This window comes from Thunnus albacares, chromosome 12 (assembly GCF_914725855.1).
Source record: "Thunnus albacares chromosome 12, fThuAlb1.1, whole genome shotgun sequence".
Taxonomy (NCBI): domain Eukaryota; kingdom Metazoa; phylum Chordata; class Actinopteri; order Scombriformes; family Scombridae; genus Thunnus; species Thunnus albacares.
Genome location: NC_058117.1, coordinates 15,421,105 through 15,448,299, shown reverse-complemented (window position 1 = coordinate 15,448,299; position 27,195 = coordinate 15,421,105). Strand labels below are relative to the sequence as shown.

At 37.8% G+C, this 27,195-nt stretch overlaps 3 protein-coding genes across 7 annotated transcripts; 1 reads left to right on the top strand and 2 right to left on the bottom strand.

The window, feature by feature from the left end:
* The first annotated feature begins 2,285 nt into the window (after positions 1–2,285).
* bokb (BCL2 family apoptosis regulator BOK b) lies at positions 2,286–12,163 on the top strand. 3 transcript variants are annotated; one of them, XM_044369032.1, is made up of 6 exons: positions 2,286–2,557; positions 2,686–2,842; positions 3,057–3,398; positions 4,891–5,019; positions 8,790–8,953; positions 10,976–12,163. In XM_044369032.1, the coding sequence occupies exons 3-6, from the start codon at positions 3,176–3,178 to the stop codon at positions 11,099–11,101; spliced, it is 642 nt and encodes a 213-aa protein (XP_044224967.1). In that variant the 5' UTR covers positions 2,286–2,557; positions 2,686–2,842; positions 3,057–3,175; the 3' UTR covers positions 11,102–12,163. The 3 variants fall into 3 exon arrangements, with proteins under 3 accessions (XP_044224967.1, XP_044224965.1, XP_044224966.1); XM_044369030.1 differs by having other exon boundaries at positions 2,647–2,842; XM_044369031.1 differs by lacking the exon at positions 2,686–2,842 and having other exon boundaries at positions 2,287–2,557.
* A 273-nt stretch (positions 12,164–12,436) lies between these two features.
* On the bottom strand, positions 12,437–16,953 carry thap4 (THAP domain containing 4). 3 transcript variants are annotated; one of them, XM_044368342.1, is made up of 5 exons: positions 16,780–16,953; positions 15,889–16,017; positions 14,178–14,315; positions 13,553–13,656; positions 12,437–13,345 (listed from the first exon to the last, which is right to left on the bottom strand). In XM_044368342.1, the coding sequence occupies exons 3-5, from the start codon at positions 14,260–14,262 to the stop codon at positions 13,229–13,231; spliced, it is 306 nt and encodes a 101-aa protein (XP_044224277.1). In that variant the 5' UTR covers positions 14,263–14,315; positions 15,889–16,017; positions 16,780–16,953; the 3' UTR covers positions 12,437–13,228. The 3 variants fall into 3 exon arrangements, with proteins under 3 accessions (XP_044224277.1, XP_044224276.1, XP_044224278.1); XM_044368341.1 differs by having other exon boundaries at positions 15,889–16,953; XM_044368343.1 differs by lacking the exons at positions 15,889–16,017; positions 16,780–16,953 and adding an exon at positions 14,695–14,778.
* Positions 16,954–17,337: 384 nt separating this feature from the next.
* agxtb (alanine--glyoxylate and serine--pyruvate aminotransferase b) lies at positions 17,338–21,616 on the bottom strand. The gene is made up of 11 exons (XM_044368276.1): positions 21,241–21,616; positions 20,599–20,791; positions 20,368–20,432; positions 20,097–20,197; positions 19,920–19,990; positions 19,748–19,832; positions 19,546–19,644; positions 19,283–19,352; positions 18,543–18,638; positions 18,204–18,332; positions 17,338–17,714 (listed from the first exon to the last, which is right to left on the bottom strand). Exons 1-11 carry the CDS (start codon positions 21,514–21,516, stop codon positions 17,607–17,609), a joined length of 1,293 nt encoding a protein of 430 aa, XP_044224211.1. The 5' UTR covers positions 21,517–21,616; the 3' UTR covers positions 17,338–17,606.
* Between the last annotated feature and the right edge of the window lie 5,579 nt (positions 21,617–27,195).

Here is a 27,195-nt window from a genome sequence, read left to right as displayed (position 1 = left end):
TCAGGCAAACTGCATAGTCAGCTGTTTCTCACAGCTGCCATATTACTACAACAACACACTCCCTGTTCTTCTTGGTCTTGTGACTGACTTAGGTTTTGCCCGACAGCAAAGTTTAGTACATAGAAACTAACAAATAACAAAACTGCATGACGCTGGATCATAGAGACAACGGTGTCCGTATTTGAAAATTCAGGTTTCTCATCTGAACAAATGAATGTGAATACTGACTCATCATTGTCAACAGGGGGTGACATTTTCTTTCTTGAACAGACTGTTTTTAACAGAATCAGTTCAGAAACTGGTCACCAGCATCTCCAAGACAGAAAAAAAAGGGTTTGATTTTTTTTCTTTTGGTAACATCACAGTTTTTAGCTTTTTTGTTCTTAGATTTTGCACTCAGAATTTGAGCTTATTATTTTGGACATTTGATATACCTAAATATTAAGTACCAATTCCTTGATTTAAGGATTATCCCAAAAACAGAGATTAGAGGTGTAACCTCAGTGGTTTTAGTCTACTTATTATATCTACTAATCATTATTCTCAGTATAAGACTCATTCACCTGAGTTTGGACAAGTTGGTGTTAGTAATGTTAACAATAATTCAACTTTATTTTGCTCTTTCTGGTGTCTATTTAAATATATTGTAGCTCCACAAGAAAAGAAACAACAACATTATCACTTTTTCCAAAGTAAACCTGTAGTTCAAAATGCTTTGCAGACAACCAGGTTGAACGTCTGTTACCAGTGTTGCAGAGTAAATAAAACAGATTATTGATTTGTTACAAACCAGGCCGAGAAGGATTAACATTGAACTGAATTACAGTGTGAATATTTGTCCAAAAACAAGGATTTCATTCTGTAATTAGTTTTCCCACCTTCAGACACTGCTGCTGGAAGACTAAAAGGTCATGAAGAAGCAGGTGTCACTTAGTAACACAACAGCGTTAATACTTCAGGTTAATTTGTTTCTTTAATTTTGATGAATCCTGTCACTGTCATATTAATGGCAAGGATCAGACTATTAATCATCAACACTACCTGCAAATTATAGTGTACTGAATTGTATTTATATATTGTTATGGAGTCGAATATCAACCAAGAGAGAAACTATCTTGAATGAATTGTCACACAAGTCAATATTGCTTTTTTTTTTGTATGAACCCGCTTATTGACCTTTCTGAGAATAAAGTGATGGTCACAACACAAAATGAGTAACAGCGACACTCAGTGGCCAAACAGTTAACTACATAAAAAATACCTAATGTAACTATAAGCCATATAATTAGTATAGATGATAAAATAAGGTTAACATAATTTATAGCACAAAATAATTTTATCCACTGGCCAGTCATAATAATTATGATTAATTTTTAATTTAATTAATTTTCCACTGTTTGTTGCATTAACACAGCTGAGTGAGGCTGTGATAAAATATGTGCATATGACACATTATGATTTATGTTTTCCTTGTCAAATATTGATATAGCAGCTAAAAAACACGTGTGTGAAAGAGAAATTAACCGAAAAGCGTCTGACTTATTAAACAGGGACATTGTTTATGTTAGTCTCCTCTGACTGACCTTGTTTATTTCGTTTTGTGGATTACATGATAAAACATTTCGACACTACAACCTTTCAAAACATCAACAACCAGTGGAGTCATTGAAAAATAAATGAATTAGCCCTGAAAGAGAAATCAATTAGGCCTATCCTTGAAAAATAAATGAAAATAAGCTTTATAATAACTTATTTATCAGTATTTTGATATAATTTATATATAAAACAATAAGACTATCTCATACATGAAACACCATGAAGGCCAGTGAGCTTTGTGTCAGCGCTGTAAATGCAGGACATCTATATTTATCAGCTCTGCTGGGGATTAAAGGTGTGCCACTTCTGGCTTCAGGAAGGCACACTTACATAAACTTTGGCAGGAGATCAGCTGCAGGGTCACACCTGTAGCTACCGGGAACTCCCGTTATAATTACTCGCATACGAGATTGCATCAGTGAGAAAAAAACTGCCATCACTGACTGTTGGCTCACACGCACAAGAAAACCATGTTCTTTCAGAGTATCACTGCAGGCTAATTAACAGAAAATTATGAATGAAGATGTAGATGCAGTTGATTTGTCTTCCATTGTCTGCCGTATTAAGTGTTGGCTTGTTAAGTGGCTGTGAGGCAGGCGTCAAACTCCTCCTCCGGGCTTTTCCTGCCGACAAATCCAACGCACCCAGTGAGCGCCAATGGGAAGGTGGAACAACAGGTAGGCGTCCTCTAACTGCGTCCCACGGCTCAGTCCGCTTGAGCTTTTCAAGGAAACAAGTGGATCAGCCGCACTATGAAATGAGGCGTGAGGCAGAACTTCGCCCTGTGGTTTTCTTACTGATTGTATGGCACTAGTTTAGATGAGCTGTGCTGCTCTGAAGGTCGGACTCTTTTTGGCTAGGAAGCACCACAGAGAGCTGGTTTGAGAGGTTTTCTGACTTGGAGGTCCATTATCGGACAAGTCACTGCGAGGACATCTCTGTGTGGATGAAAATGTTGAAGGTAAGCGTGGTTTGTTCTTGGTGTGCAACAGCCTTAATTGACAATCAAACAATTTAACACATACATTCAAATGTTCCATTTTTTATCAGGTTACCTAAGATTGCACTGAAACCTCGTGTGGTTCATAGATTTGATCCCAAATGAAGATAGAGCTGTTGCTGTCCTAGTGGCAAGATATTTCCCTCATCTTGTGGTATCAGTGCTTGCATAATGCAAGAAGTGTAGCAATATCTGGACCACCCTACCATGTGACTCACAACAATAACGCCTCCATCATATTCTTATGTAAGTTTCTGGTCTGATTTAGATCCTGATTGAGAGTATACACCCACATTTCCTGTAGATGTAAAAAAATGATTAATTTAATCAAACAAGCTGCTTATTTTTTTGCACCACTGTGATGATTCAAAGTGTCTAATTTCAAGATCAAATGGTGTATTGATGTGTTTTTGTGACTAATCGATTAACTCTGGCTGGCTTCTTTTTATTATCCTCACAGCTGCTATATTGCCTTCAGCGTTAAAGTTTGCTCCTCTGGGATAAAGAGGAGACACATTTAGGCACAGCTGATCTGAAGAGGTCAGTCGCTCCCTGACCCAGATCCCCTGCAAAGAGGACATGGAGGTCCTGCGGCGGTCTTCTGTGTTTGCCGCAGAGGTCCTGGATGTGTTTGATCGGTCTTTGACTGAGAAGGAGCTGGTGTCCCAGTCCAAAGCGCTGTGCAGAGACTACATCCTCTCCAGGCTCAACCAGAACGGGTTGGGATGGTCCAAAACTGAACTCAATCTCTCTCCTTCAAATGCGGCGCTTTCCGAGGTGTCTTTGGTGCTTCTCTGTCTCGGTAAGAGAAATCTGAACTACACGCCATAGAAAACTAGTGAACGTCAAAATGGATAAAATAAGGGGCTTGAATTGGCAAACTGACATCTTTTAGCAACATGTACGCATACTCAAGGCCTTTGCTGTCATCTTCTGTTGTACTTTGAACCTGATCTTGTGGAGACGTTTCCTCATAAATTGAGGAGAGTATAGGGTCATTACAATGTATTCTTATATGTCTTTTAGGTTTTGATTTGCCCCAGTTTACCATGTAAGTTGCCATCTTTGACAGTCATGGGTGAACTATGGGGCCATGGCTTCATCATGATTTCAATCTTAATATTTTACATAAAGTCTTACATAAAAAAAAAACCTAAACACAGAATTTCTTAGTAGAAAGAACTCAAAGAGCAAACGTCTCCACCGTGTCTGCACAACCCTCAAAATGTATTTTTTGATCATAGAAATAATTTAGACCTTTTCAATCTGCGTCTGGATCTGAATTGAAACGCACATAGTGATAGAAATCATGGAACAGATTCATCACATGCAGTAGTTCACAAGAAAATTCTTTTTTTAACTCCATCCTGCAATATGAAGAAATCCTGGACGTTTCTGGATCCAGATCAGCACCAAAAAGTAATCACAGCTGTACTTTCCACCAAATTTCACTGAAACATGTCAACATGTTTTTGAGATATCTTGGTGGAGGTATCCAACTGTTGCAACATACCATAAAAAAGGAGGAGGGTCCACTTGGTAAAATACAGACTCCATATTTGATTCCTACCAGTAATGAAAAAGGTTAATGAGAGCGAAAAATGCATATTAATAAAAGAAGGTTTATTGTATTTATTTTTTTCAGGTCTAGGTTTTGATTTCAAGACGTTAAAATGAAAGACTTTCTAGTCCTGCACACTGTGAATGAAATGTTCTGTAATCTAACATGGTGAACATGGAGCAGTTGATAGATTTTCATTGTCTTGTGTGACTTGGACTGGAAACCTGTGACAGAGAGATAATATTACTTTAAGATAATATGAGGTTTGAGATCTGTGATGACTCAGCAGAGTTGGAACTGATAATTGATACACGTCAGAAACCAGACTGAATACTTCTTTATCATTTTCTGCTGTACTGTAGGTGTATATTTTTCCAGCTATTTTAATAAACTGGGGCAGATGGGGAGTTGAGGATTACGTGTTTGTATGAGAGAACTGCCTGAACCAGGTGATTACATCTGGAGGATGTATTTGACTTAATGAGTGTCCAGTTTGTTCTTTAGAGAAATCAGTAGAGAAATACATGTTTTACTTATAACTGTGACATCTGAGTGACACTCGTTTAAGTTGATTGAATAGTTGGATTGTTTTCATAACCCGGAGTGTTTGAATAGTTGGTTTCAACTGACTCTGTGTTTTGGTCTTATTCATTCAGATTAACTGTGATCTTCCTAACAGACTTTTCCTGCCTCTCTCTATTTTTTTTGTGTACGTTCTCCCTCTGTTACCTAGGTGACGAGCTGGAGTGCATACAGCCCAGTCTGTACAGGAACGTGGCACGGCAGCTCAACATTTCTGTTGCCATGGAGAACATGGTCTCGGATGCCTTTATTGGCGTGGCAACAGAGATCTTCTCAACAGGTATGCGGCTGTTCTGAACCTAAAGGTGATGATGAAAATGTATCACGCTGTAAGAGATCCAGAGTCTGTCCTGCTGGAAACTAAACAGGTAGTCTTCAGCCAGCTCAGGAAGTCATTTACACTTCCGCGATGATGAAGGCAGTTACTGTGATTAATCAGGTGTTCTTCTGCGGTTTTCCATCACGTCCTTTTGGATGCGAGGTGCTTTCAGTTGAGAGTGAGTGGGTGCAGATCACACGTAGGTGGAGTGAAACTTCATCCAAAACACATAATTGCTCCCACACTTATCCAGAAGAGCTAAGTTTAGACATTCTGTGGTTTCCTAAACAGACGACACTGATTACTTTACAGTTTTGAGATGTTTGGATTATGAACTATTAGAACAAAAGTGTATTCCTTCTGTACTGTCTGGTTTGACTTGAGGCATTTTAAGGCCTAAACAATACCAGGTTTAAATAAAATCCCCCTTTTTTTCAGCCTGATGCTGTTTTGGATTTGCAGCTAGTTGCTAATTGTGTGATAATGTGTCATTTCCTCATAGTGTTGACTGCGAAACTGATTGTAAGGTGCTGATGGCCTGTCATTACCTTTGAATCATTAACATGGTCTGTGCCTAAAATCACTTCCTCGTTCATTCATGCACTTCTCCCTCGTTATCAATACACCGTAAAATGTGTCAAGAATGGCTCCACTGGCTTGATAGATAGTATCAGTATATAATGGACACTCGGTAGTTTACTCTATAGTGAGCGGTAAACTGAGCTTTTGGACACTTATAAATTATCATAATTTTGTGACGTTACTACACGACCGTAAGTTTCGCATCTATAAAATGTGAGGCATCGCATTGTTGGATTGTCAGCAGAAAGTCGTGTACATACCATGGACTCGACTTTCTTGGTTCCATTGTGGGAATTTATGAGGGCATTATGTAGCGGAGACATTTCAGAATCTCACTCAAATAAAATGCACACACATAATGAACAAGCACCTTGACTGTGGATGCAGATATTGTGCTTTTACAAAAATGTGGCTTGTCTTGAGGTCAGGCTGTGTCCTTTTCCGTCTGTCTTCTGTCCACTCTCGTCATGAATCGGGTCTCAATGTCTTTGATCTTTTTAGGTACTTTGAAGTTGGTCTTCACCACTGGTGTCAGCCTTATGGTTATGTGTCTTCTTGACCAAGTCCAGTCAGGAGTTTTGGCATATTGTTCTTTGTAGACATTGTTGGATGTTCTAAAACCTTTTAGAGTATAAAGTAGCATGGGGATTATTTCAATGGATAATAGGTGTGACGTGAGCATCTTAAAGATTAATCCTGTTGTGCTACAGTCTGTGAAAGGTGACGTTGTTTCTACTGTGGTGGTTCTGATATCAGACATATGCCACATACTCATTGCCAGAATTTTTTTGGCAATTATGTTAACAAATTCCATTTAACACGATGCCCACTACCCCAGAGTAGACGACACCGGTGGTATGGTTTATGTTCCTGACAAGCTTAAAGGTGTCAGTATGTGTCAAACAAAATGTTTATCAAATAGTTGAACAGTGTATAAAACCATCTCTACACACCTTTCCAGTGTTGGAATTGGACGGCGGCTGCGTCCCGTCAATTTCTTTAACATTCCAAAGCACACAGTGATTGGTGGAGGTGAGAAAGTAAGCAGGTTTGAAATTTTCTCTCAAGCTCTCTTTTTTTTTTCATTCTTTACACAGTTACTTCACAGCAGAGTGCAACACAATGACTCTTTAGGAGAGACTGTCTGAAAGTTGAATAATCATCACATCTCGCCCCTCTATATGACGGCAGACTTTTAAGATTGTAGCTGTTGTGATTAGCTATAAACACATTTACCTTCAAACATGTTTAGACGATACCTTGTATGTACTGGACTAGTTTGTTTCAAACGTACTCCAGCTTTGAATCTGAAGGATTGTCCTGAGGGAATGAGGGAATAATAAAACAGTGTAAAAAAAGTTTTAAATGATTTCTGGTTAAATCCATCTTCAGTCTTGTTGGGTGAACACTTTTGTCTTCATTGGATCTTGTTTGGGTTGGTCTTGAACTTGTGTTCAAGAGCTCTGCTTTGTACGCCATCACAAGCAGCATTGACATTTGGAAGTATCCAAATAAAGAGTGACTGTATGTCTTCTGTATGAGCCTTTGGGATAGATTAAATAGTCTGGCTACAGTGTGATGAATGACTCAAATCTGGCATATTTCCAGGAAAGATCAAAAACAGGCTCGCTTGATTTAATTTTCCTGCCTGTGTTCTGGCTTAACTTGTTCTTGTTTTGACGTCACAAGGATGCAATTTTTGGAAACGGCGTGGGATTCCTCCTGAAGAATAACAAACTGCTGAACCCGGGCTGCCCCAGCATTCTGGGACGGGTCAAAAACTGGATATAAATAGTAAAACACATGTACGCTTGTTTTCCCTGCTGTCCAGAATTAATTTTGTAATTACCAATTTAGGTCTTTGTCATTCCTTATCATGCCTTCAGGTGCTTAACTTGAATTTAATGACCACAAAGGAATGATAATGTTCCTAAAGAGTATATACATACTGCGGCATGTATCATGACCACATATTTTTTTGGAGGCGGTTACACGGCCATCTGTACTGTGGTCTCCTTCAGTAAAATCAACATGGCTCGTCTCTCCTCCATCTATCTTATCCTGCCTCCTACTTCTGTTCTTTCTCTTTCCGCCCTCCTCTCCTCCAGCTTTATCCCTGACAATCTTGTCTCTATTCTTGGCCAGCCTCTCAGTAGAGAGTGAGACATGACGTGGTCTGACAGCTTCCATGTACAGTTATCTCATTTAAGCTTGCCTAGAGCTCTATCCCCTTATAGCCGCAGTCAGACACTGTAGGTCAGCTCTAAGGAACAGCGATGACAATGCAAGCTGACCTAAAGCAGGCTAATGCCATTACGTCCTGCAGTGCATCAATGGCAGTCATTTTAACAATCCCTGCTGCCCTGGAAACTGTACCTAGAAATGGCCAGATGCCCTTAATTGCCCTTAATTACCCAACTAGATTGTTTTAAGGTCAGCTCTTCTCTCTTTTTAGATGAGTTTAAGTAGAAAAAGGACAAAGAATTGTGTTTTTTTTTTTTTGTTTTTTTTTTTTTCAGCATCATGACTCAATTCCCTCTGAGTGTTGAATGCAAAATCATTTCCTAAACCTCTTGAACTCCCCACATGAGAAACTGCATCAGTGTTTCTTCCATCTCTCGGGGCAAAGGCAGCCTCACTCTGACCTTTTTGTTTTACTGGCGCATAAAAAAGTAAGATGTCTTATCAGCTACTTTAACACAAATGGGCCGGCTTGTTGACTTAAATGCCTTTTTATTGCAGTACAAGGTCCACCGACATACTCTGTGTCAGGTCACAGAATATATAACAGACTTTAAGGAAACAGAAACCATAGTGCAACTGGGTATTAATGGTTGGCATGAACTGGAATTGGCACCCATGAGAACAGGAAAGGAGTGTTTATAGTGGGATAAATATAACACTTTATCGATTCCGGTCAGGAAATTCTGCTACCATGGGGGCTTAAAGCTCAACTCTTCCGGATGAAGTGTAACTTTTGTTTCTCACTTATCAAACAAGTACCCTGTGACTGCAAGACAGAATCGATATCTGCTCGAATTGCTGAAGCTTTATGATGTAATGTTTTGTTGACTTTACACTAATAACAAGCAGCAGTGCCTGATAGGCATAAATAAGGACATAAAACATGTCTGTTTTTTGTGCTGTAGGTATAACATGGGGAAAGGTGGTATCCATGTATGCAGTAGCCGGAGCCCTTGCAGTGGATTGTGTCAGACAAGGTCATCCGAGCACAGTTCACATCTTAGTGGACAGTCTGGGCCAGTTTGTCCGCAAGTACCTGGTGCACTGGCTGAAGAGAAGGGGAGGATGGGTAAGTGACTACTGCCATATGTGCTGATAATAATGATTGTTTAAGGCTGTGATATGACGTTGTGATGTTGCAGCATGATTGGTGTTACAGAGAGACATTTTGGACAAAGACTGAATGAAAGTTTGTCTCAAGCTTTTCATGTTTTTTCTGACCTATGGTCAGTGTTTGTTTTATTCTGGTCCATAAGAAACATTATTTAATTTCGACTGCATTTTTCACCGTTGAAATTACAAACTTGAACTTGAAGTTAAACATGAGGATATTTGAGACAATTAGGGGTAAAAATACTGCCTGCGTCTTGTTTATCTAGGGATTAACATGGCAGTAATCTGGTAATATGCAGAGCCATGATGAATACTTTATCTTGTTGATGGATCAGAGCTCAGTTTGCTTACATAAGTTCTGATAACCGGAGTTAGAGGGGAGTTGCATGAAATCTGATGATAGCTTGCTCAGGAAGGCCCAGTCGTGCTCTTCCTAAAATAGCTTCCTGTTGGCTGATCTGGTACAAAGATCTCCTGCGGTATTATTTGATTCTGTGGCCCTCTGTTGGTTAAAAGACTTAATAAGGTCTTGTTATGCTTGACTCAAATAGATTTGTTTTATGAATGCCAGTCAGGCATACTTGGTATTTGTTTCTTCAAACCAAAAATAGGAAAAATGTGGAACTCCGGTGTTTATAAAAAAAAAAGAAAAAAAGAGAGCAAAACCTCACGTCTTAATCATTTTATCTTATTTTACAACTAATTTACTGACTAAATTGCTGACACATTTCTGTGTGATGCCTTACTCTGTGTGGAAGATGAAAAATTACTTAGTTTTCAATAAATAAATAAATACATACATATTGTATTCAATAAAGAATAATTATGTAAATGCTAAATTTAATATATATAATATTTTTAGTTTAGTTTTTTTTTTGTTTTATTTTTATTTCTCTGTCAAACATCTGGCCTATCACAAATGAACTGATAAAGGGCTTGTTTTCTCTTCTCCCAGGCTTTCTCCTAGTAACTGGCTAATTTCTGTTTCATATGTGAACGTCAACGAGTGAAAGTTGTAATTGTTGTTGGTGTATTAGTAATTTATCAGGGAATCATTTATAATAAATAATGCATTTGTTACATATATTTAGATATTTCTGCAAATGTATTCATGTGTTGTGTGTATGTTAATGAGCTCAATGGTGTTACCTTCCCTGTAAAGCACAAAACATTGGTCAGCTGAGCAAACCAGGCAAAAGATCTTGCAGCTAGCTAACATTGGTAGCATGTGCACCAGTCAGCTCAGCTGTATACATCACTAACAAGAGAGCATGATCGACCACACTCCTGTGACCAGTCCTGCTTTAGAGAGAAGTTAGTATTACTTATCTTATTAAAGTACATACACATAAATAAATAGAAGTAGACGTGCTGATTGTTAAGCCAAATGACTCTGAAATCACTCTGACAAAACACTTAATACAGAGTGAAAAACGAGAGACATCTGCAGATAGAAACAAAAGAAAGAGCAGGGAGAGTTAATAGATAATTAGAATAGTTATAATTATAATAAAAATAAATTATAATAAAAATAAGGACCTCAACTGTACCTCAACGGTCGGATCTGACTAAAAAATCGGATTTGAGCATTAAGGCCTGTAATGTGAATGTAGCCCAACTGTAGATTTATTTATAGATTAAATGCACAAATAAATCACAGAAATGTATACAATTTATTCCCTGATAAATCATCAATATTTACACCAAATGAAGAATGACAGTAAGTCATGTTTCAGCTTCCATACTTGAGAGCAAACTCTTACCACATGATCTCTTTTCCTGAATTTGTTTTGGGGGAAACAAACACATTGCTGTTGCACTACTTTTTTTTTTTAAGCAGAGCACCCAATTGAAAACCTTGAGAGAGGTTTCTGCTTATGATATCTGGAATGCGTTTGGTCAAGTATTTATTATATTTAATACTTAAAGCTTCATTGGAATGTAATTTTAAAAATATTTCTCAATTTGCTTTTTCCAGGCGGAAATCACAAAGTGTGTGGTGAAGAAGGATCTTACCCCTGAACACAACTGGCTCTCCTCCATCATAGAGTCTCTGAAGTACTTCCTCACCACAATGTACGTCTACATCATGAAGGAACCGTGAACAACTGAGACACAGGAGAACACCGGAGTCATCGTCATCGTGTTTGATACGAGATTGAAATCTCAGACTTGTCAATAAAAGAGGGAGTGGAGATGGTCACACTTCCAGCAGATATCGGTTTGTTGCTGAATGGGCCATCAGCGAATGTTTCATCAGCATCATATTCGTGTTATCTTGGTGTCAGATGAGTCTGTGAGTGATTACCATTCATCCAAAGAGTTGTCACAGTGATACATAAGAGCATATATGGCAATGGAACAAGCTTTATCACTCCACTTCTTCTACATATTTCCACACTGTATACACCAGTGCAGTGCGTCAGCCCTCTCCAGTGTTGTAACTGTAATGTATGATGGTGTTCACTCCTCAGATAAACATCTGATGCTTAATGCTTGTGTTTGTCTCAGCAAATACACCCAAAGGAGTGATGGAAGTGAGAGCTATTATGTACGTTTGATATAAAATTTGATGCTCTGCATCTGCTCAGCTGGCTGGGTCTGAGTTTTTGTCTAAATAAAGGTGGAGTTCAGTCTGAAAAGGACTGACATCAGATGGAGAAGCAAATGTATTTCACTCAGGAGCGAGTTTACACCTAAGAACAATACCAGGTGGTATCAACTGCTTACACTTAATGGGTTTAATCTATATTACTGTATTTTACCAAAGCACAGAAAGTGTCCAAATATGATCCAAAATGTTGTGAACTATCAAAAACTTGGCTGCAATTTTAGACACGATTTACTAAGTAATGTTGGGTTGACTTTCAGTTCATTTTTGGCCAAAGAACTTAACGACAGAGGAATGGTTTATCCTGTATGTGCAGATTGTGATGGTATTGATTCACTTTTTAATATGTAAATAGTTAATTTATGATTTTATTTTTTTATTTGGATTATGACTTTTAACAATTGAAGCCACAGCAGTATAAAGACGACCACTAAGACGGCTCTTCAGAACGGTTGTGTTGGTATGCCCGATGGTTGTCACTTTCACAGTGTTAATTTATAAATGTGTGTGTCTGAATGTTTTTTAAAATCCACAATAAATGCAACAAAATCTTCACCTGTTGACTTATTATTAATGTCGATTTTATTGATGTTTTATCCTTCTGAATGAACGTCAGACAACTTGATTATGACAAACCCTTAAAAGTTGAAAATAGTGGACTTTTCCTTTGGGGTAAATAAAATAAAATGGTGACGAACAAATTAAGTTGCTATGTGTCAAACTGAGAAACACATTCAAGAATTAGATTAATACAAATGCAGCAGGATGCAGAGTCAAATATTAGATGCTGTAGCCCTGAAATACACAAAAACATCATTGACAGGCAATTTATTTTGATTATCATTTGCAAGGAAGACTTGATTGCAGTTTACAAGAAACATTAAATCCAGCAGGACAGAAAATGTTAAACAACCTTTTAAGATTTGAGAGAAAAAACAACAAAACAAAAGAAAAAAGAGGTTAAATTACGTGTAATCCATTAATGTAACCAATAAAGTTTATACTTATGTCGTAAACCAAACTTGGACATCTTGAAACAAATGACAGAAACTCTGTAAACCTCAAAAAGTCACATTTCCTGGCGTAAATCATACTCTTACATATGACGCCATCCAGTGTGAGAACGAATCCCTGCAACTCTATGAATCTCACTCCAAACAGAATAACAGCAGGTACTTCTGCTTTCAATTTTAGTGCTATGAAGATTAAAAATAAAACGACACGGTCCTTAACGTGAATTCATCAACTTTATAACTCAAATATTAAATATCATGATGATAAATATGAACACGATTCAAGCACCTTTACACAAATTTAGCAATGTAATGTAAATATGTGAAATTTAATAAATTTGACTGTAACATAAATCCATTGTAGTGCTTAAACAATGCACGACTGAGACTCAGCTCAGATACAAACAAAACTTCCTGGTTAATAACATCTTTCAGTTTTTACTGCATTTAATCTATTTGAAGATAATTATTTATGGTTACACTTAACTTGATTTAAATAATTAAACATTTATCTCCCACCAGTATAGCTGTTTTGCCATTTTTAGCAACATTTGTCAATCTTGTCCAAGGTATCTGTATGTATCAGAAGCCTGCCAGCCTATTTGGGTCAAGATGACCAACGGTAGGTGATGTGCAAGTGCTGCATCAGTGGCTGGGTGTCTGTTGCCATGGAAACTGTCTGCTCCAGCCTCCCATCTGGTCGGAGATGAAACGCTTGAGAAATCTGAAAGATGGAGGAGAGCAGGCGAGGTCATTGCCTCAAAGCAGTGAATTATTTTATTGATAAAAATAACCTCCTGAGAGGAGTCCTGTTAATATTATGTGGTGTTTTGTGGACAGTAATATAAAGATTCAATGATTTTAGTGAATAAATAAGTAACTATTATTGACAATTTGTGCAAGATTCAGCATCAGATCATCACTGTTATACCTGCTGTACATGTGGCTCCCTGGCAAAAGAGATTCTGGCCACAGTCTGGCTTTGCAGGTTCAGCTGCTGCTCTGTCAGCTCTCCCTCCTCAATCTCCACCAGACCTGCACAAGAACACACACCGGGACTCAACACACTATTTGTTTGCACTGTTTGATTAAGTGAGGCGTGAAAAAGCAGTTCATTTATACTTGTTCGGACATTATATACACTGTGGAGGTTTTATTTTATACTGGTAATGAAATTATTTGCTTATATCTTACTTTAAAACCCTAAAATTATATTTGAAATCTTTTTAAAACACTCAGCTTTCAAAATAATGAATTGCATGATATGTGTGTGATTGTCAGGTATCTACATTTCTGCCTCGTGTCGGGTCTTTGTGTGGAATATGTTTGCACTATGGTCCTAATATAAATGCCAGTCACACCTCATATAATAAATGCAAAACACATTGTAAAATACAGTGTTTACTGCTGTAAAGTGAGTACATATACTACTGTAAAAACTCCCAGCTTCTGATAATCATTTCAAAACTGCAAAAATATTCCAGAAACTCCACAACATGTAGGAGCCCTGATGATAAAAGCAGGGTTATGTCCAGTGACGTAAACGTAATATCTACCTGAGTTCTGTTCAATGATGAACGCCACTCTGCTGGTTCCCGGCTGTGTTTGCGTGACGCTGCGCTCTCTGTGCAGTGGCTTCATAGACTCTGCTGTCAACACAGCGAGGAATCAGCTGAAGACTGTCAACAGAGTTTCTACACGGCAAGAAACAAGAACAGTTTTTAATCGTCACCAGACACAGATGTAGATAAATAAATGTAACATTACTCTCTACCAGCAACATCTTTGTGATAACCAGTCAACATGAAACTCACAGAGACACTTACAGTATTTTCTTCATTATTTATTATTTACTGAAATGTATTAAAATTGTATTGAATTATTCTGACTGTTGGACTGTTTTGTCTCAGATTTTTGTACTTGCTCTTTTTGTCTCTGCTGTGCCTTTGTGTAAAACAGATTTACCATAAAATTGAAGAATTTTTTTGTGAGCAAAACTTAAGTTGTTATGGGTAAGAATATCTTATGTGACTCTGAGTTAAATAAGAAAGTCCTTCAACTTCAAAATCTCACACAGTTAAGCCATAGGAGAGAAGTGGAGAACATCCAAGGACTGCCTTTGCTGCAAAGATCAGATCTACTGATATTTGGCCTCATTCCTGAAGGGCAGTAGCTCAAATTTTGGTTTTGATCCACGCCAAGTAATAAAAGGGACTGTATGTAAAAAAAACTCTGAATGTATGTACTGTCAAAGAAGAATTGCATATAATTTTAAGTAAATACATGTTCAGTGAATACAAATATACCTACAATCATGTTAGAGAGCTGTTTAGCAGTCATATGCCATTAAAGACAGGTAATATCTGTCAAAACATGACTTTATCTTATATGGCACACTTGTCAATGTTGTTTTTATTTGTACAGCCCAGTATCTGAGATCACATTGCCTCAGGGGGTTTTACAATCTGTACAGCAAGACATCTTCTATCCTTAGACCTTTGTTTCCAGTAAGGAAAAACTCCCCCCAAAAACCCCTTTAACAGGGAAAAATGGAAGAAACTAGGTCTGCAACCAATGATTATTTTCTCAATTAACCTATCAGTCATTTTGTTTTTATAATGTCCAAAAATGGTGAAAAATGCTGATAATTGTTTCCCAAAGCCCAAGGAGACGTTCTCAAATGTCTTGTTTTGTAACAACCAACAGTCAACAATCCATAGATAATCAGTTTACTGTCAATGACATCTCATTTTGTCTATACAACAACACACTTATATTTTAACAGAACATTTACTTTGACACATTATTCCTCCAAAGTCAGTGGTGGAAGAAGTACTATTATTATTATTATTATTATTATTATTATTATTGTTGTTGTTGTTATTATTATTATTATTATTATTAACAATCTAATGATATCATATATAAAAATATATCAGTCAGAGTGATAAAATGAGTACTTTTACTTTAATACTTTCAGTAGGTTTTGCTGCTAATACTTATGTACTTTTAGGATTTTTCATGCAGGACTTTTACTTGTAATGGAGTATTTTTACATGCTGTATTGGTACTTTTACTTAAATAAAGGATCTGATTACTGGGTCACTAGCGGTACAATGCCCTCATAGTTCTGACAAAGAGTTTCATCAGGGACCAGGTGCCTGGAGTACACTCTGTGTAGTACTGGATGCTTAATATCTTCTGGAAGAATAGTTGGAAACTTCTTCTTCTCTTGAATGTGCGACACCATTTCTTGCAACATTGCACCTTTTGTACAGGACCGCTGCCTTCCTCACTCTTCTTTCCTGAGGAACAGTCATGCTCCCCTGCTGCGTTCAGAAGGTTGTGATTTGTGCCCCAGGTTTTCAACTGCCCATGACCAGGTATGCTGTGTCCCTGACACAATTTAAAAACAGCATAAATACCGTTCTCTTTATCAATTATTTCACCAGTTAGGTGGCATCTTGCATTTATGACTACTTTTGACAGTAGATGGATACATAGTGTTAGATGAAATGTTTGTGTTGAGATTAAAACCTCATACATTCAAATAAACTTTTAATAATAGACTTTTAAGATCTGATATTTATAAAATTGAATTTAATGTTAATACTTTAAAGCTGCAGACAAGTATTTGGAAGTACAATCCAAGTATTTGAATCTGCAAACACTGGAGAAAAAAATTCTTCTATTTTGAAAAAGCAGGGAGTTAAACCCTCTCCGATCAAATAAATAATAATAATAATCTCTCTTTTATTCAAATTCGATTAAGTGCTATTAACAGGTATAAAGCTGAGTACTATATATTTGGTCTAATGCCGGGCTAATTATTAAGTAGGAATAATGTAGGTTTTTCATTAAGTATTAATGAATGAAATACGCAATTCAATAAAGATTATGATTATAGACTATCAGCATTTGTGGGAGATGCTGAGAGAAAAGCCATTTCAAAAGTTCTTCATCCAGATGTAACAGTGAATGAGTTAAATCTTTACCGATATATCATAACTACTGATAAAATTCATGAATTCATGCTGAAACTAGCTTCCAGTGTACTAGAAAGGATCATTGACTCAAAGGACAGGCTGACATTATTCACTGATGGTAGCTAGCTAACGTTAGCTTAATAACATAAACTTAACCACTGTGTAGAGTTACCAAAACGTTACCATTAAAACTCAAAGTAGCTGACGTCTCGTTAGATATAACTTCAGCGACAAATAGTAACGTAATGAATTAGTAACGTTAATCTACAATTTTATGTCGCTGCATTTCAAAATGCAAGCATATTTCTACGGCGGTGGATCTGCATGGAGCTGCTGCGTCTGTAACTGCGGGGCTTTCTGGCTTGACTGTTTTATTCTAGGATGGCGAAGTCATGACCCGCCCTACTCTGCCTCTGATTGGCTATTACTAGACATGAGGAGTGAGATTGGTTAGAGTTAGGGCAAGAATATCAGGGTAAGCCAATCAGAGGCAGAGTAGGATGGGTGATGACTTCGCCATCCTAGAAAAAAAATGATCACAGGGCAATTTAGTGTGACGTACTTTTATAGACGGCCCGACACAATAGGGAATGCTGGGAAATGTAGTTTAGATTGTAAAGCTATGTAAAATAACCGTGAATTAACGTGACTGTGGCTAATATTGATAAACTTTTCATGCTATTTCTGAAACAATTTAGTACTGTTACAACACAACGAGGCAGACAAAGTGTTTGATAAAATAATGCACACTTTATTGACATCGTTCAGTGCACTCAGAATGGACCATATGACAATATCTGCTTATTTATTTTAAAGCTAGCCTATTTATATAAGGAATAACACATGGTCTGTGTTTTACAAAATCTGCAGACAAAAGCACAGATATATCATCTAAATTCTTGAAATGTAGGCACTGCTCTAAATGTCCTGCGCTTGGGGACATTGACTGTTTATTTTTTATTCCCTAATGAATGATCAGTGGTCTGGGAATCTGGTCTCTTAAGCCTTGCTCTTTTTGCAGTTCTTGAGAGCGTCTGCCAGGGCATGTAGTGCCATGTCAGCATTAGTCTTCTCGCAGTTGTATCCCATCAATCCGATCCGCATCACCTAATGAAAAGAGTGATAGAAAGTGCAGTATATCAGAGTAGTGTGTGAAACTGGGTCTGCAGTGACTCAGCAGGATGATTCAGAAAGCTGTAAAAACACCAAACTGATGACATTGCTCTTGTAGTAACTATTTAATTTGATTTGGTCTGGATTAATTTGGTGTGAAACTCAATCTCAGGTACCAGGAAATGAGCTCTAAACTATAAATCTGAACATTATATCTATATTTGTTAGATTGGTTAAATTTAAGGCCATGTGTGAATTGTTGCAGTTCCTCATGGAAACACAATATATTTTAGAAAGGAGTATTTCCCTTTGTAAAGTGTTTATTTGAGGGAAAAGGGAAACTGAATTTCAAAAAGGGGAAAAGATAAATGATTGCTCCCCCTCGCCGTCACTCACCACAAAGATCAGCTGATGACTATGACCCCAATGTTAAAGGCATACATTTGTTCACTGTACAGTGTTGAAATACACGCATTAACTCACCATGCCCAGAGACGGGCCGAGGCCTCCAGTCATCTCCATCTGGTGGTGTTTCATGATGTAGGCCAACATCTCCCTCCAGTCGTAGCCGTCAGGAATGGCAATGGTGGTAACTGAGGGAAGCCTCAAATCCTGCAGAACATTACAGAAAAACAGTCTATGATCAACACAAGGCAACACCAGTAAGGAATGCTCCCATTATAATCTTAGATATATATGATATACAGGGCTACAAACTAATAGTAATTATTTTTATATATATTCTTGTTCTGTGTTGTTTATCCTTGATGTCCTGAATACTCCAGTCACACAGCATATTGCTTTCTTGTTTGTCTTCCTCACCCTCTCAGGGACGAAGAGCTTTAGACCCAAGTCTTCCAGTCCTCTGTAAAGATAGGCTGCCACCTCCTTGTGTTTCCTCCAGGACTCCTCCAGCCCCTAGAGGGAGACAAAGATTGATGTTGAGCTAAAATAATTAGTTAAAAACTCAAGAGGGGAGGACTGTTCCTGTCTACTCACAACTGCCAGCACAGTAATGCCAACTCACAAGAGGTAAAAGAGGAAAGAACGGCAACTTGTTATCCTCCTTTTTGAGATATGTTGATATGAGTGATTGGCTTCATTTAAGGCAAAAATCAGAAGATAAACATTTTGCACAATAATACCTATTTTGATGATTGTAATCATATTAATTGTAGTCTAAATATCACAAGACAAAGAAGTCAAAGCAGACCTGCCTTGTATAATTGACCTCATTACAGAATAAAGGCATTAGGCAGTAGTAACAGAGAGAGACCACTTCCTTTAGGACATGTAAAAAAACGTAATCTGCTCAAACAGCAGTGGGTGGTGAGTGTGCAGTTCATAATTTATTAAATAAATGTGTCAGGTTGTTAAAAGTGCCAAACTCCCTGCTGCAAAATATCAATTGTGTCAATAAGGTACTGGCATAAAGAAAGCTTTAGCAAAGGATTTCAAATGGAATTAATTTTAAAGACAAACTGAATAAAGATTTAAATTCCAGAAAATCTGATTTTTCTTTCAGTAAAGTAACTACAAACAGTGGTGAACTGTCCCTTTACCTTCTCAGCAAGAATTGCCAGACTCTCTCTCAAGGCGAAGAATCCAGACACTGGGCCAGTGTGGTGGTATCTAAAAACCAAACCACACTTGATTAAATACAGTTTTATACCAAGTGTACCAAAACCTTTTGCTGTTGAATTATGAACCTTTACAGCACAGAGGAGTAAAACAGAGTCACAGTCTCAGTTAAATGATGGTTTTGGTGGTTACAAAGGGAATAATGATACACACTTGCATGAATGAGATCAGATAGTGAACTTACGCTCTGGCTGTTTTGCCATCACAACCCCAGTAGTTGGACAAATGTGTCATATCAAAGAGGTAGGATACTGGTTTTGTTTTCCTGTTAAACATCTTGTGGCTGTGTGGGGGTAACAGAGAGACAAAGAGATTGTTTTTTTTAATCTTTTGTTCTGCATTTATGGAAATGTGCATGCAGAAACACACACACAGTCCTTCCTTACCATGCTCTGTCATTAAAAGAGATGGGTGCTGTGCCAGGAGGAGCATTCAGAGCCTTCTGAGAGCCAGTGTACAGGATGTCAATATCTGGTGGCAAAAAATAAGAGGCCGGTTATATTACACAGAAGCAAACAGTGGCAGACAGATCCATTTAATCTTTCATCACTGCCTTACTTTGCTTGTCCATAAAAATTGGTGCTGCCCCGAGTGATGCAACTGTGTCGACCAGGAAGAGGCAGTTGTGTCTGGAGGGATATGAGACATAGTGTGAAATAATGTGACACTGTGCTGTGTAACTACATGTAGCAATAAGTCTTGTGTGCTCTGAGGCAGATACAGTAGGACACTCACTTTCTGCAGATGTCTCCAATGCCATCGATTGGGTGACAGAGGCCGGCGGAGGACTCTCCATGTGTGAGGAAAAACAAGACAGGCTTGTGTTTTGCTACGGCCTAAAAACAGGAGTAAGAAGAAGGAGTTTAATTACATTGAGGTCATGATCTTGATATTAAGTAGTTTTTCAGTCATATATTGGCCTAATAGTTCAACAGTAGTTAGAGCTGACTTTTTTATTTTAGTAGCTTTAGGAAGTTATGAGCTGGTACAGAAACATTGTGCCTACCTGTTCAATTTCCTTATTGCTGAAATATCCTCCAGGTGTTTTTACCATTCTATGTACATTGGCACCTAAAGAAAAAAACCCATTCATGATTTAATACTTAAAGAAATGAACGAATACATTGATGGATGAATTAAAAGATGAATAGATACGTAGATATTGTATCAGTATAGTCATTTTATTCTCTTTGGAGATCCACTGGGTGCGTGCGTAAAACCGTGCGTAAAGACGTACCCATTCTTTCTGCAATTTCTGCGACGCGCTCCCCCCATATTCCGTTGATGGCGACGAGCACGCTCTCTCCGGGCTCCACCGTGTTGAATACGGCACACTCCATGGCCGCGTGCCCAGAGCCACTCATTGATATAGTCATGTTGTTCTCTGTCTGAAAAGCGTACTGGATCCCTCGCTTGATGTCATTCATGATCTAAGAAACACAAGTGACAACAACGATTTTGACTTATTTGTCGGCAAAAACTCTAAAAAAAACATTTTATTTTTTTATATCCATACCATAAATATCTATTAGCTCTAGGCCTATTTAAAATGAAATATTAAAAAGTAGCAAATGAAGGGGTTAGCATGAATAATTAGTGTAGCACAGCAACCCTTTCAGTTGATAAAGTCTGATAGAACCAAGAGTATTCAAACCCTTCACTCAAGCACAAGCAATTATACCAGAAATTGAAAAAATACAATATTTATAATAATATAATATATAAAAGTAATGATTTTATATCCCAAGTTTTTGACCTACCAAAGTTTGCACCTCCAAACTTAAACTCAAGTGCAGTTGTTACTTGAGTAAAAGTTGTTTCCACCTTAAAGTAATTTGAATATAACTCACTCAGTCTGAGTCTCAAACTAAACATTTACCTCATACATTTCTGGGTGCAGGTGACCAATTATCGGCTTGGACCCTGCAGCTAAGATACGTGGAGGAACGTTTGAGGGTCCCGGTCCGAACAGGTATCGGTAAGGCGCTTCTAGCGGCCGGAGCATGCATGCCGGCGGCGGGATGGTGACGGAGGACATGGAGCGGTCCAGTCGCTGTAGTTGGGGCGCGCTCCTGGCGGCCAGGGGACTCTCGAGGGCCGCTGCTGCCTGCTGAGCGAACAGCGCGCTCCGGCTGAACAAAGCCCGCTGCATCATGGCTGGTGTCCTGGTTCCTGGGAAGCCTGCACCGAGACAGATCACTAACCGACAGACTGAGACTGAGCCTGAGTGGGAGTTTTGGGTGAAGATTTAAAACAAACAGGTCTTTGACCTGTTGGCCACGGTCGGTGTGCGTCACTTGACTAAAGGGTTGGGGCACGGTGTAATATCACCGTCCTGTAGTAAAGGCAAAGTTAATGTGTTCTTTATATTGAGTTTTATTAGGGCCTTCACCCTAATAAAATTAGGTAATTCGTTTGTTTTACACACAAACTCATCAAGAGTTTTGTTTCTAATTGAAATTCAAGTGAATAGGCCCAAAACTTGCATAATTTTGATGACACAGGTGTGAGCAAGACAGACATGTCTCACCCTGCAGAAAATTCTCATCCTCGCACCATTGAGATTTGATGTTTCACCATAACAGAGGAAGTTGCTATAACTTTATTGTACATGCTCCAGTCTACACCAAACTTTAAATGTTTGATAAGACTCCCGGCCTGAACACATCTACATGACAATATTCCATCAGTGATGCAAACTGACTGAATAGCGCCCCCTACGAAATTTCAGCGAAGCAGCCCCAGCAGCAGGCAAAACAGTGGACAAAGGAAGTGATGTTTATCTCCTTCTTGCATTGTCTGAAAAGAGCCCGGGCCTGAAGACATCTACATGCTCGTGACAGAAGACCTTCGATTGCGAGGGCCCGTTCATCGCTGCTTGCAGCTTTAATTATATTCTATATTTTTTGTTACCTCCTGCAAATAGCATTAATATTTTAAGACTTTTCAAAGCTAGAAAGTTCTCAAATTGTCCCTCAGAGTGTGTTTCTTAAGGCCTTTTTCCCCAGTTGGATGAAACTATATGTGACACTCCTACACAAACAATACAAATCATACAAATACCAGACAGTATGTAGCCAGAACATTGTCTTAACAACAAATCCCGAAGTCACACACAAACGTGCTTAATCTTTTTCGGTCCAATATTTGAATTTAATAGATGTTGTCTTGCAAAGACTCATAAGTGCATGTTAATTTTGTTATATTTTGGATACACTGGGACTGTTTTTGTGAATCATTTCTGGCTTTGATCCATAACATTTGACTGTTGAACTCTTGTTGAAAACTGAGGACGTGCACCAGGCAGCTTAGAACCGGTTCAGGTTAGCTGGCAAGTGGTTTGTTGATTTTGTGTGTCCCTGCAGTCACATCAGCATTGCGTTTGTAGAGAGGAGTCTCCTCTCAGAGAGCCAATCTGCTCTCTCAGAGGAGGAAGGGGGACAGGCAAATATACAGCCTCACACACAACACACACACATACACACATCCATACACACATGCAGACACGTGCGCACATATCAACACATCAATACACACACACGTTTTATTGTGTAGTGTGCAAAACCATGCAATACAGTACATTAAAAAAGGTTAAATCAGAGTTTGTTCTGTTAAAATTATAATAGCGTCCTTTTTCCTTTTTTCCATACTGAATATCAAACAAGTCACAAGTTTGATTTTATACGTGAGGAAAGTGTGAATTTAGACAAAACAGAACAAAAATCCACATGTATTCACAATTAAAACAGAGAATTACAGTGGTTGTTATATATATACAGAGTTGTGCTCTTAAGTTTACATACCCTGGCAGAATTTATGAAATATTATATATTATATTATATATTATTACAATATTATTATTATTTGTTGGATACTGAGCCATGGGGAAAGCAAAAGAACTGTCAAAGGACCTGCGAGAAAAGGTAGTTGAACTTTATAAATCAGGAAAAGGATATAAAAAGGTTTTAAAAATGCCAGTCAGTAGTGTTCAAACTCTCATAACGAAGTGGAAAAGTAGGGGTTCTGTTGATACCAAGCCATGGTTAGGTAGACCAATTTCAGCTGAAATACAGGCTTCTCTGCAAAAACATGGTGTGTCTGTTTCAAGATGCACAATAAGGAGGTACTTGAACAAAAATGGGCTGCAAGGTCGAGTTGCCAGAAAAAATATGCCAAATACAAATACAATATGCCAAACAGCACCTAGAAACAACCACAAAACGTCTGGAACAAAGTCATTTGGGGTGATGAGACCAAAATTGAACTTTATGGTCACAACCATAAATGTTATGTTTGGGGAGGAGTCAACAAGGACTTATGACGAAAAGTACTCTGTCCCTACTGTGAAGCATGAAGGTAGATCTCTGATGTTTTAGGGGTGTGTGAGCTACAGCAGCACAGGGAATTTAGCCAAAATTGATGACAAGATGAATGCAGCATGTTATCACAACATATTGGAGGACAATTTGCATTCATCAGCCTGGGAGCTGCGCATGGGACGCACTTGGACTTTCCAACATGACAATGATCCAAAACACAAGGCCAAGTCGATCCTTCAGTGGCTATATCAAAAAAAAGTGAAGGTTCTGGAGTGGCCATCACAGTCTCCTGACCTCAATATCATTGAGCCACTTTGGGGAGATCTCAAACATGCAGTTCATATAAAACAGCCCAAGAATTTACGGGACTTGGAGGCTTTTTGCTAAGAAGAATGGGCAGCTTTACCAACTGAGAAAATAAAGGGTCTCATCCACAAATATCACAAAAGATTGCAAGCCATCATTGATGCTAAAGGGGGTAATACACAGTATTAAGAACTTTTGAATGGGGACCATTTCATTATTGTCTTTATTGCTATGTTTTGTTTAATGATTGTGCTATTCTGTGATGCCTTATAATTTAATTTGAATCCCATTAAAAATAAAAGATGTGTTTTGCCTGATCACTCATGTTTTCTTTAAAGAATGGTACACATCTTACAAATTCTGCCAGGATATGTAAACTTATGAGCTCAACTGTATACATATACATATATAGGAACTCAAAATCTTGTTGTTTGACATGAGCTCTTTCATTGTTTTGGTGTTATTGACAAAGTCACCAGAGTTCAAAGAACTGTAACTACCCTCCCAAAGGTCTCGCAACAGTGACACACGCTCCCATACAAATGTTTTTTATTTGTTACAATAATAAAAGAACACTACAAAGTTGACAATATGATCCTGAACTCAGACTATGTGGTCCTTCTCTGACACCCTGTGAATGAAATCTAAATGTGTCCCAGTTCAGTTCAGTTTTGGGCGCTTCACATCATTCACGTCTGTATTTTCAGCTGTTCTGCTGTGACCGGATCACTCCAGGTTCATTTTAGTGCCAAGTGTGTCCATGCCAAGAGGGAGAGAGGCCATGATAACAGTTATGTAAGAATCGTAGTGGCTTGTAATTCCCAAAACAAAACATTCTGGTAAGAGGGAAGCATTCGCAAGTTTAGTTTGCTGTCAGTAATGAGTTCTGAGCATAATTGTGTTATGATTACTGTAAAAAGAAATATGCAAAAGTTTGATGTTTCCTTACATTTTATGTTCAGGGTCAAATGGACCTTACACGACAGTTTTCGTCCAGGTATTTTTCAACCACAACATCATAAATATCAATGTCAGCCAGTTGTCCTTTTGAATGTAAGTTATTAAGTAGAAGAAATCATTGCAACTGTGTTTTTACAAATGTTAAAGATTGAAAGGAGTCATAATGGCACCAAACATAAACTCCAAACTCCAAATTCCAGTCAATATTTACACAAAATTTTTACTGTGATGTTACAGATATTTTTAATGTTCTTACAATCTGATTAGAAAACAAAAGCTTTTCCTCTCTTTCAATCTGAAAAAGTCAGGTTTATTCTTTGCTTGTTGTTAGTAATTGTGGAGAATTTCATACTTTTGGCTTCTTTAAAAACTGTTGTGTCATCAGATCAGGATCAGAAGAGGGTGCCCTGCTCTTGGTCTGGCTTGGTAAATAATTACACCTCTGGTAAATAAATGAGACTTGGTTTTACCTTCTCACTGGCCTTTGCACTGGACAGAACACTCCAAATCTGCCCAAACAGAGCAGGAGGAGGAGCTGGGGAGGGAAAAGAGAGAGAGACGGATGTACATACAAGCTCCTCCTCAGGGGGAGTCATAAAACAAACAACTGTGGTGCCATATGGACATTTAAACCAGAAAAAATAGATATAGGCCAGGTTCACTCAATCTTATCCTAGTTTAAATGACAGAATTATATATATTTTTTGAAAGAAAATTTGAGTATCTAATATATCAGACATATTTCATACAAAATTGAACATTTTATATGTGAAATTCTGAAATAGAAATTAAAATGAAAGTGGTTGAGGTTTTTTTTCACTGAAGACATTTTGTCACAATAATAAAAACACTGGTGCAAATAAAATAAATAAAAATTAATTATGGCTGAACAGCATTTAGCTGCCTCAGTTTCAGCATCTTGGTGTTGTGCATGCTGGCTCACTGCCACCCTGTTATGACTTTCATGGTTAACATCGTTAATATTTTATTAATAACACCTGTGTTTTTGCCACTATGACAAGTCAAAAAGTCTGTTTTGGAAAAGGCTGATTGGGCCATGATCTATTATATAGTAACCAAGTTTGGAGAGAAATTTTTTACTCCAATCATGGCAGTTCATTCTCTAAAGTTCCTCATACTAATTAGTAACTGTTTAACCACTAGTAATGTTTCCCCATGTGGTCACTATAGATGCTTTAGACATGGTTGCTCTATTTGGAGGATTAAGATGTTGGGTTATGATTATAATTCTCAAAAGGAAAACAAATTCTTAAATAAGCATCCACATTTTTTTTTTTTTAGTTTGTAGTGGATTTTTATTTTAAGATCTCCTCCAGACATGTTTTAAGATGTGTAAAAATACTCTCCCTTGAAATAATTTGTGTTTGATGTGTTTTTTTTAAATAGAAAAAAATAATTTAGGTGTTCAAAATTCTTAAAATGATATCCAATCCTTATCACATTAAATGTACCAGCCATCAAGTGTCAAACTCTGAACATATATGATTCTGCACAGTGAAGCACATTTTGATAAAGGGAGACTGAACAGTAAATCGGAGCAGCAGAGTGATGAAACCACCAAACCATAATGTTTTTAATAGTAGAAAATAATGAACTAACTGGAATCATGATTGTGTGATTTAACTTTAACTGTGTCAGTTATTTTTCTCTCTACAGTCACACATCAGGATACCGCCTCACTTTACACATCTGTAATTTACGAAACTCTTCCTTATAATTTCCAAGACATTTCCTGGAGACACCTACTGTATGTAATTTGGTACTTGAGTGCTCAGTCAGTACACTTCCAGTTATATATGCTGGTTTGACCTAGAGCTTGTTAGTCCGTGTGCAGTCAGGTGAACATGCAAAAAATCGTGAAATTTGTCCACAGTCAGAGTCACCATTAATGAAACGAACAATGAGTGAGTAATTATTTGGGTTTATGTGAAGCTTTTCTTTTAGGGAGATTCCTGTCTTCCCAACATTTGTACACAGTTCTTTACAGGACACTTCACCAGAAATTATTGGAAATCATGGACCTCCATAACTACAGTCAAAAGACTCAGTTAGCTGTAAAGAAGTGAGTTGTATATATCTTGAGTTTGTCCCTTAAGAAAAGCAGATTAGTTAATGTAACCAACAATTAACATGTGACTATGGTGTGATGGGTTTCTCTCTTTCTCTTTTTAATTTTCAAATTCATATTTGCTTTATTGCATGGCCATTTCTTGAGTGCAATGTTGACA

Excerpts from the sequence above, each read along its gene's own strand:
- thap4 (XM_044368341.1), bottom strand. The coding sequence starts at position 14,262 with ATGAAGCCACTGCACAGAGAGCGCAGCGTCACGCAAACACAGCCGGGA. Across the intron at positions 13,657-14,177 it reads CATCATTGAACAGAACTCAG|GTCTGGTGGAGATTGAGGAG; the intron begins GTAGATATTACG and ends GTTCTTGTGCAG. Across the intron at positions 13,346-13,552 it reads GGGAGCCACATGTACAGCAG|ATTTCTCAAGCGTTTCATCT; the intron begins GTATAACAGTGA and ends TCCATCTTTCAG.
- agxtb (XM_044368276.1), bottom strand. The coding sequence starts at position 21,516 with ATGATGCAGCGGGCTTTGTTCAGCCGGAGCGCGCTGTTCGCTCAGCAG. Across the intron at positions 19,833-19,919 it reads AATTTTTATGGACAAGCAAA|ATATTGACATCCTGTACACT; the intron begins GTAAGGCAGTGA and ends TTTTGCCACCAG. Across the intron at positions 19,645-19,747 it reads TCTTTTAATGACAGAGCATG|CCACAAGATGTTTAACAGGA; the intron begins GTAAGGAAGGAC and ends ACCCCCACACAG.
- bokb (XM_044369032.1), top strand. The coding sequence starts at position 3,176 with ATGGAGGTCCTGCGGCGGTCTTCTGTGTTTGCCGCAGAGGTCCTGGAT. Across the intron at positions 5,020-8,789 it reads AACAGAGATCTTCTCAACAG|GTATAACATGGGGAAAGGTG; the intron begins GTATGCGGCTGT and ends TTTGTGCTGTAG. Across the intron at positions 8,954-10,975 it reads TGAAGAGAAGGGGAGGATGG|GCGGAAATCACAAAGTGTGT; the intron begins GTAAGTGACTAC and ends TGCTTTTTCCAG.